The sequence below is a fragment of the Vitis riparia genome, chromosome 9, assembly GCF_004353265.1.
Source record: "Vitis riparia cultivar Riparia Gloire de Montpellier isolate 1030 chromosome 9, EGFV_Vit.rip_1.0, whole genome shotgun sequence".
NCBI lineage: Eukaryota > Viridiplantae > Streptophyta > Magnoliopsida > Vitales > Vitaceae > Vitis > Vitis riparia.
The window spans coordinates 4,620,245-4,629,012 of record NC_048439.1 but is presented as its reverse complement, the minus strand read 5'-3'; the positions used below and the strand labels follow the sequence as shown (position 1 = coordinate 4,629,012).

Below are 8,768 nucleotides of genomic sequence, written 5' to 3'. Positions count from 1 at the left end.
CCTCATTTTTGTAAAAAAAAGTATTTCAAAACATTAAAAAACAATCTTTTATTTAAAGTGTTTTTAATGAAAATGTTTTTTAGAGAATCATTTGTCAAACATAGTTTCAAAAAGCACTATAAAGAATTTTCTCATATTTTGAAAGAGCTTTCTAAATTTTATTAAATATCTATTTTTCTTCAAAAACACTTTTTATGTTAAAAATACTTTTTAAAATAGTACTTAAAATCCGTTTGACAGTAATTTTAAGAAGTGTTTCTAAACCTTTTTAACATTTTAAAATTTGTATCATTTAAATATTAAAAATGGTAGAAGCGTTTTCTAAAAGTACTACCAAACGCATTCTTAAAGTACGTTTGAGAATGATTCTAGAAAGCATTTTTAGTATTTCTAACACTTTTTAATGATAAAATTTGTTAAGTATTAAAAATATTAAAAGTACTTCCTAAAGTGACTATCAAACGGGCTTTAAGAGTGACAATGATTTTAGGAAACACTTTCAATATTTGTAATATTTCAAAATTTTTATCATTCAAGTGTTAGAAAGATCAGAAATGTTTTTTTAGAATCACTATCAAATGCACTCTAAAAATGTGTTTGAAAGTGATTCTAGATAGCGTTTCTAACATCTATAACATTTGAATGATAAAAATTTTAAAGTATTAAAAATATTAAAAATACTTCTTAAAATCACTATTAAGCGGGTTCTGAGAGTATGTATGTTTGACAGTGATTTTAGAAAATATTTTTAGACTTTTTAATGTTTGAAAGTATTAAAAATGTTAAAAATGATTTTTAAAATTATTATCAAATGATCTGTAAACAAATCTCTCAAAACCATTTTTTTAATATGCTCTTAAAGTCCGTTTAACATTACTTATAAAAAACAAATTTAGGCTAAAAAATATTTTTAATAAAAAAATCAAATATTTGACAAAATTTAGAAAATAGACAAAAATTTAGGAAATGCTTTTAAATTTTTAAAACTCACTAAAAATCATTTGTAATATTTTTTTAAAAAAAAAAACATTTCATCAGTTATTTTTCTAAAAATATTTTTATCAAAAATATTTTAAATAGCGGGATTAAAATTTACATTGATCCATGATTAGAATCTTAAAATCTCATTACAAGTACCTAATAGTATTAGGTAGAAGAGTAGGTTGGGATAAGAGATTTTTTTCCCAAGACACAAACAAACCATTGACCTGCTTTAAGTTTGTGGTTGCAAATTGTAACATTTGTGGTCATTGGAGTCATTACCTAAAAGATTTGGAAAAAAAAATTAAAAAGCATAAATTTTTTAGACACGATATGGGCTTGGTGGCTCAATAGCGGAGGACGGTTGAATTGAAATTCAGACTTTTTCAGGGAATAATATGGGGAAAAAAAAGTGAAAAGAAAAAGAGAAAAGTTCAGTGAATTGAGAGCTAGAATCATTCTACTTTACAAAGCTAGCATCCATTGGACGGCCATGATTGGATGCCCATTTGAGAGTTGTGAATGGAACCCTCAAATTCCATTCCTCATCATATATATTATTATTAAAAATAAAATAAATCATAATATATATATATATATATTGTACAAGAAGGATAAAGATATTTTATGTATTTAAAAATGTTTTTAAAATATAAAAAAAAAATCATTTTTATCCATTTAGAAAATAAATAAATTTCAGTATTTTTTGTTTCTATTTTCAAAAATAAAAATAAAAAATATATCCAAAACCATTTTAATTTTCAGCCTTGATGGGGTTGGTAGTTTTGTATAAGAGTTTGATGGGATTTGTAGTTTTCTAAAATCATTTTCTTAAAATGTTTTAACTTTATAAAGAGACATTTTAGATTTTATAGCATAAATTAGGAAGGATTGTTTTAGACCAAGGGAAGGTTAAAAAAAAATATATATTCTATTTGATTTATTATAAAATAATATTAAAAAATCAAATATAATAAAAATTAATTCAAAATAGACTAAAACAAACAATGAAACTTCTAAATTGGTATGAAAATTAATAAAAAAGAATTAAAAATAGTTTTTTTCCTAAAATAATGTTTACATTTCATTATCAATCTAGGAAAGTTTGGAAAAAGAAAGATATAGCATTAGATGTGCATGAAGTAATGGCATCTCAAATGGGAAAAAAAAATTTACCTGATGTTTTTATTTTGGAATACAAATTTCATAAAATAATTATAATTCTCATTTTTTTTTAATTTCTAGATAGAAGTAATAATATAAATTCAATAAATAAATACATACATGCATATATATATATATATATTTCAATATCATGAAAAAGGTAAATAATTCAAAAATAATAATAATAATGAATACATGAAATGAAATTCTCATTTTCAATTTTTCTTTTTTTTGAAGTCATGAATCTCATGGTTTATATCATCTAATTAAATTTATTTTCTATACGTATCCTTAAAAGTCATAAAGTTAAGACCCCATTTAAGAAATACTCAGTGTCTTTTTGAGAAATTAAAAAGCTTATGTACTTAAATTAAGTAAATTAGCATCCGTTTGTTCTTTCCTTCAACACCCACTTTATCAGATTTGTTTTTTCTTCGCATCTACAACATCCATCAAGCCAAATGCCTTGTCCACTTCTAACCAAATCAAGTAAAACCTAAGTTTTTTACGTTACCCATCAGAAGTGAGGACCCATAAAACCTCCAAACCAGAGCCACACATAATGTAATAGTTATTACAATGTAAGACCAGAATCCATAGTGATTTCTAGGGCCCACCATAATGTTGTGGTGTCGTTTCAGCCTATAATTCCCTTCCTTCTTGCAGGTAAACCCCATTAGGTTTTTTTTATTTTGTTTTTTGTTTTTGGGTAATTAATACTCATTTATCTTCATTTTAAAGATGGCCAAAATGCCCCCCATTATGCAAGTAGCAACAAACTAAACATTAACTACCACCACTCCACCCTCTGATTCTATAAATAGAGAGAATGGGAGAAACGTATCATCAAGACTTGGGTGGGTTTTGCAGAGATGGGTGTGAGCTCAAACAGAGTGGAGGACTTCTCAAGCCATCATGAGACAAGTGTTAGGATGTCACCAGCATCGGCAGAGGCAGTAATGGTTGTGGCAATGCCACCAGTGGAGATACACAGAGTTTGCTTACCACCAAGCAAAACCACCTTTCAGAAACTCAGACAGAGGCTCTCTGAGATTTTCTTCCCAGATGACCCTCTCCACAGGTTCAAGAACCAGTCTTCCTTCACAAAACTGGTTCTGGCCCTCCAGTTCTTCTTTCCCATCTTCCACTGGGCACCCACTTACAGTTTAGCTCTTTTGAGGTCTGATATCATCTCTGGTCTCACCATTGCAAGCCTTGCGATCCCACAAGTGAGTCACAACCCACAACCCATCAACCATATATATGTGTGTGTGTGTGTGTGTGTGGATTTGAGTAAAGAATGAACAGTGAGTTGGTTATGTTTTTTCTTTATTTTTAGGCTGAAAATCACTTCTACTATTGATGGTTATCCTTTTCAATTATGTTCTTCAGATTTTTCTTTCTTAAGGATACCAACTGCAGATTGTTTTATAAGTTTCTTGTGATCTGCTGCAGGGAATTAGTTATGCAAAGCTTGCAAATTTGCCGCCCATTATTGGACTATGTTAGTATAGCTATCTTCCTGATTCTGTCTTTGTTAATGGTTTTGTTTATTGATTGATTACATACATTTCTTTAGCTTTCCTTTGGTTTTGCGTTTTAATTGATTTGGGTCTGTTTGCAGATTCAAGCTTTGTGCCCCCATTGATATATTCTATTCTTGGGAGCTCTAGGCATCTTGCTGTCGGTCCAGTCTCGATAGCATCACTGGTCATGGGCACGATGCTAAATAACGCGGTTTCTTGGAGTGCAGATCCAATTCTGTATCTCAAATTGGCTTTCACTGCAACCTTCTTCGCTGGTTTGTTTCAGGCTGCCTTGGGTCTACTGAGGTACTGAACCACGTGTATTAAGTTCGCCTATGTGTTGTTTGCTTCCCAGGAAAACAATGATAGAAATATTTTACTATAGTTCAGATTATTTTCTTGAGTTCTCCACCAATTTTTCTCTGTTTGATTTTGCTTATATGGTTCACAGGTTGGGGTTTATAATTGATTTCCTCTCAAAGGCAACTCTAGTTGGGTTCATGGCTGGTGCAGCCGTCATAGTATCTCTGCAACAACTGAAAGGGTTGCTCGGGATCGCCCATTTCACTACTAAGATGCAAATTGTCCCTGTTTTAACTTCTGTTTTCCAGCAGAGACATGAGGTAAGACTAAAGAGGCTTCGGTAAAGGGTTGTGTCCAGAAGCAACTTTTTGGAAGGATGACACCTAGGGGAACTGTGTGATAGCACTATGGAAGAACAATTTGAGATTTAAAGAGATTTATTCCACTGATGCAAAACTTTCCGTGGTTGATTTCTTTTCTCCAAAAAGGGCTTGTAGAATAGGTGAATTGGAAGCCATTTAAGTGACAGTGACAGTGACAGGTCTTTTCTTTTCCTCCTTGGAGTTGCTTCAAAGACACAACTTACTATAGTACTTAAATGTGCCTGTGGGTGTGTGAGGGGGCTGGTTCTGATTGTAGTGATATTGATGTGCAGTGGTCCTGGCAAACCATCGTAATGGGATTCGGCTTCCTAGCCTTTCTATTGATTACAAGGAAAATTGTAAGTGTCTCATATTACTCAAAAAACATATTTCACTGCTATGTTAATTTTCACTGTATATGTTGTACTAAAATGTTCAAACTTTGACCCTATACAGGGCATGAGAAGGCCAAAACTTTTCTGGGTTTCAGCAGCTGCCCCACTGACATCAGTTATTCTGTCAACCCTTCTAGTCTTTCTCCTCAAGTCGAAACTTCATGGGATCTCAATTGTAAGAACTACTAATTTAGCCTACAAGTTTCCTGATGTAAATCAACAGAAGACGTCTGAAAATTCTTCTTTTCCTCTTCTAATAGCTTATAAAAATTGAATTTTTTGACATGCAGATTGGTCACTTACCAAAGGGTCTGAATCCACCTTCATCAAATATGCTATACTTCCATGGCTCTTATCTCGCAGTTGCTATCAAAACTGGCATTATAACTGGAATCCTATCTCTCACTGTAAGTGATCAAAACCTAGCATCTTGCTCTACCAAAATCATCATCAGAATGGGCTTTTTTTCTAGTGATTTTTATTGGATAAAAGAAATTTACTATCCCACAAATTTGATGCCAGGGCTCAGCTAAGGCCAAGAATATATTTACATACACAAATATATGCATACATATACACGTGCTTCTACTCTATCTAAATATTTTGGCAATTTTACATGTGTTTCAGGAAGGAATAGCAGTGGGAAGGACATTTGCTGCTCTGAGAAATTACCAAGTTGATGGCAACAAAGAAATGATGGCTATTGGTTTCATGAACATGGCTGGTTCTTGTTCTTCATGCTATGTAACCACAGGTGAAGATCCTCTTCTCATCTAAACTTTTCTTACTCAGTAAACATTCTTCACTAAAATCCCTCAAGCTAACTTGCTTGACCCACTTTTCAGGATCATTTTCCCGATCTGCTGTGAACTACAATGCTGGAGCACAAACAGCAGTCTCAAACATAATAATGGCATCAACGGTGCTTGTGACTCTGTTGTTTCTCATGCCACTGTTTCACTACACTCCCAATTTCATCTTGGCTGCCATTATCATAACCGCTGTGATTGGGCTTATTGATTATGAGGCTGCATATAAATTGTGGAAAGTCGACAAGCTTGATTGCTTTGCTTGTTTGTGTTCCTTCTTTGGAGTGCTCTTCATTTCAGTTCCCCTGGGTCTTGCTATTGCGGTAAGTTTCACATTAAATCCCATCTCAGACTTAACCTTCTAACTGCATGCTTCTCTGAGAACAAAAATAAATAAGCTCTGCATTTTTGCTTTGGTCTTCTGAATATTCATGTTCTTGCCTATCATTTATATGAATTTAAGTGTAATTCAGAAATATGCTACTAATGCTGATATTTCTATGGCTTTTACAAATACATGATTCTATTATTTGGTCTCTATCTGATGACTTAGCTGTATAATTTAGGTTGGAGTATCAGTATTCAAGGTTCTCTTGCATGTCACGAGGCCAAACACTATGGTATTAGGGAATATCCCAGGAACTCAAATATATCAAAATCCCAGCCGATACAGAGAAGCAATGAAGGTTCCTTCATTTCTTATACTTGCTGTGGAGTCTCCCATCTACTTTGCAAATTCCACTTACATACAAGAAAGGTTAGTTCAATATGGTATCTCCTGAATATATACTAATAGCATACCCTAATGGCCCTACCATCATTTGAGGCTGTTATCACCAATCTAGTGTGTGCCTGATTTACCTCCAAGTAGGACTTGTAGATGATCGGGTCCCTAGACAGCAGCTGTGTATATGTCACCATAAATTCAGGAAAATAATATCAGAGTATAGTAGAGATACCACCATCACCTTCTTGTGTCAAGTTTATCTGATTGAAGAATTCTCCTATTCCAGGATACTAAGATGGGTCCGCGAGGAAGAAGAGCAGATACAAGCAAACAATGGGAATGCGCTGAAATGTGTAATTTTAGACATGACAGGTATATACGAACCTTTTGCTAAATTTTCAACAGTTCTCTGCTTATAAGCACATGATCATGCTGCACTCAATTGCCTGAAAAGTGTCAAGTTATTTCCATAAAGCAAATTCAGAACCAGTTGAGTTTGGGATGGCTTATATATTTGTTTGTTCTGTGGGAAAATGAGATTTCTCCAATTCTGTATGGTAGGAATGGCAATAGGTTGGTTAGGGTTTGTAGAGAATAATCCACCACAGATAAGAGGGGAACTTCACCCACAAGAAGATTACATAGTGGTGGCCTTTTTCTTTCCTTAGCTGTTCTACAATGTGGAGTCTCCTGTACTGATGTAGAGATGTGTATCCATTTCTCAATTATTGTTGGGTTTGGGTTTATTTCGGTTTCAAAAACCAACTTCCTAAGTGGTTTTGGGTGGTTTAAGCCATCCAATCAATGCACTTTTAACTTTTAAATCAAGTTTATAAATGAAATAACAAATTCAGCTATCCCTGTACCTTTGCCTTATGATTTTCCATTCTTGCAGCTGTGACAGCAATAGACACAAGTGGTATTGACGCGATATGTGAACTCCGAAAGATGCTGGAGAAAAGATCACTTCAGGTAAGAAGAAACATCTAATCAATTATGCATAGTTTTTTCTAGTAAATGCCCACTTTCTAACACCAGTCCTTATTTCCACTTCCACGTGTAGTTTGTGTTGGCAAATCCCGCTGGAAATGTGATGGAAAAGCTACATCAGTCAAAAATATTGGATTCCTTTGGGTTGAATGGACTCTACCTGGCAGTTGGAGAAGCCGTGGCCGACATCTCCTCACTGTGGAAGGCTCAACCATGAGTTCCAAAAGAAACTCAACATCACAATGACAAAAAGAATACAGTTATGGTTAAAGAACTAATCAAATAAAGTTACGGTAAAAGAAACATAGTTATGTTAGCATCTCACACCTTCAAAATCTGTGTAGATTTCAGATGAGAGTTCTTCTGCTCCTTTTTGGCGAAAAAAGTGTAATCTAGTAAGAATTTTTTCTACTTACTGTTGCTAAAAGCTATGTCCATACCCTCTTCTCAAGGGAGCTTGTACTACCCTGCGCCTAACCAAGTTAGTGTCTTGGGAGTCCCGGTTTCATCTCTACTGCTGTTTTGCTACTAGAATAAGAGGAAAAAGGCTTGGCATATTGTTTTCCTGCTTTGAACTACTGACTTCATACTAATTCCTAACTTTGTTATTAGAATAAGAGGAAGAAGATTTGACATAATGATTTGGTGCTAGTTAGGGTTCTATGTAGCTAAAATTCAGCTCATTAACATAACACAAACAAGGAAACTCAGTTGAGGAAGGCATTATTGCGGATCCACTACCCTAATTTCCCAAAAGAAACTAACTCATGATTGAGATAAGCATTATGCATTATAATTATGCAAAGCACTAATTTCACTGGAAGATTCAACTACATATCTTTTTAATCTTCCCTTCAATCCAGCCATGTTTTAGGGTTGAAAGCACTTATTCCTCCAGCCAAGGTAGATGTGAAAATGAATGTTAAAACTTGTGTCTAAATTATTTCCATGCACAAATTTATTTTCCTACTTCCATCAAATTAACATCTGAATCTTTCAAGAACCCAATCACATGATTGTATAGAATTAGTACTTTGCATGTATACTTTATAGTTGTTTATTCTATTAGGGTTTGTACCTGAAGCATTTATGGACATATTCTTAGGAAGTGAAATCCCCGTCATTTTATAGAATCCTCAGTTCTTTTGGAGCAATCCTACAGGGAGAAGTACAATAGAAATAAGCTAAATTCAAAATTCTCCAACAAAATTGAGAATCAGGTTAATTTTAATTTAGATTCAGTTATACCTTTCTAATGGGCTGCAACCCATTTCAAGAACCCAACACTGGCTAGTGGAGATCAAAAAGAGCTTCATTTTCCGGCAGAATGGAGGAAGTCGAGAAATTGAAGGCCGGTGATCTGTAGGGAAGAAGACAAGAGACCCCTGAGAACAATGAACGGCGTCGTTTTGGTAACAAGGGAGAGGTGAAAAAACAGAGGCTGAAACGCAGAAAACCAAACGGTGTCGGGGTTAACGAAGGGAGGAAACACAAGAAAAAACGGTACAGTC

General features: G+C 33.9%; 1 protein-coding gene and 1 long non-coding RNA gene across 2 annotated transcripts; one reads left to right on the top strand and one right to left on the bottom strand.

The window, feature by feature from the left end:
- Positions 1-2,985: 2,985 nt before the first annotated feature.
- LOC117921560 (probable sulfate transporter 3.4) lies at positions 2,986-7,821 on the top strand. The gene is made up of 13 exons (XM_034839478.1): positions 2,986-3,374; positions 3,601-3,649; positions 3,770-3,977; positions 4,123-4,294; positions 4,630-4,695; positions 4,793-4,906; positions 5,022-5,138; positions 5,359-5,485; positions 5,577-5,863; positions 6,107-6,297; positions 6,554-6,639; positions 7,163-7,239; positions 7,331-7,821. The coding sequence occupies exons 1-13, from the start codon at positions 3,018-3,020 to the stop codon at positions 7,472-7,474; spliced, it is 1,995 nt and encodes a 664-aa protein (XP_034695369.1). The 5' UTR covers positions 2,986-3,017; the 3' UTR covers positions 7,475-7,821.
- Positions 6,513-8,739, bottom strand: LOC117921562. Its single transcript, XR_004652379.1, has 2 exons — positions 8,506-8,739; positions 6,513-8,413 (listed from the first exon to the last, which is right to left on the bottom strand). It is a non-coding gene; the product is annotated as an uncharacterized LOC117921562 (long non-coding RNA).
- Between the last annotated feature and the right edge of the window lie 29 nt (positions 8,740-8,768).

Bases quoted from the DNA above. Each gene is read 5' to 3' on its own strand.
- LOC117921560 (XM_034839478.1), top strand. From the start codon at position 3,018: ATGGGTGTGAGCTCAAACAGAGTGGAGGACTTCTCAAGCCATCATGAG. The intron at 3,978-4,122 runs GTACTGAACCAC...TATGGTTCACAG, and splicing joins GCTGCCTTGGGTCTACTGAG to GTTGGGGTTTATAATTGATT. The intron at 5,139-5,358 runs GTAAGTGATCAA...CATGTGTTTCAG, and splicing joins CTGGAATCCTATCTCTCACT to GAAGGAATAGCAGTGGGAAG.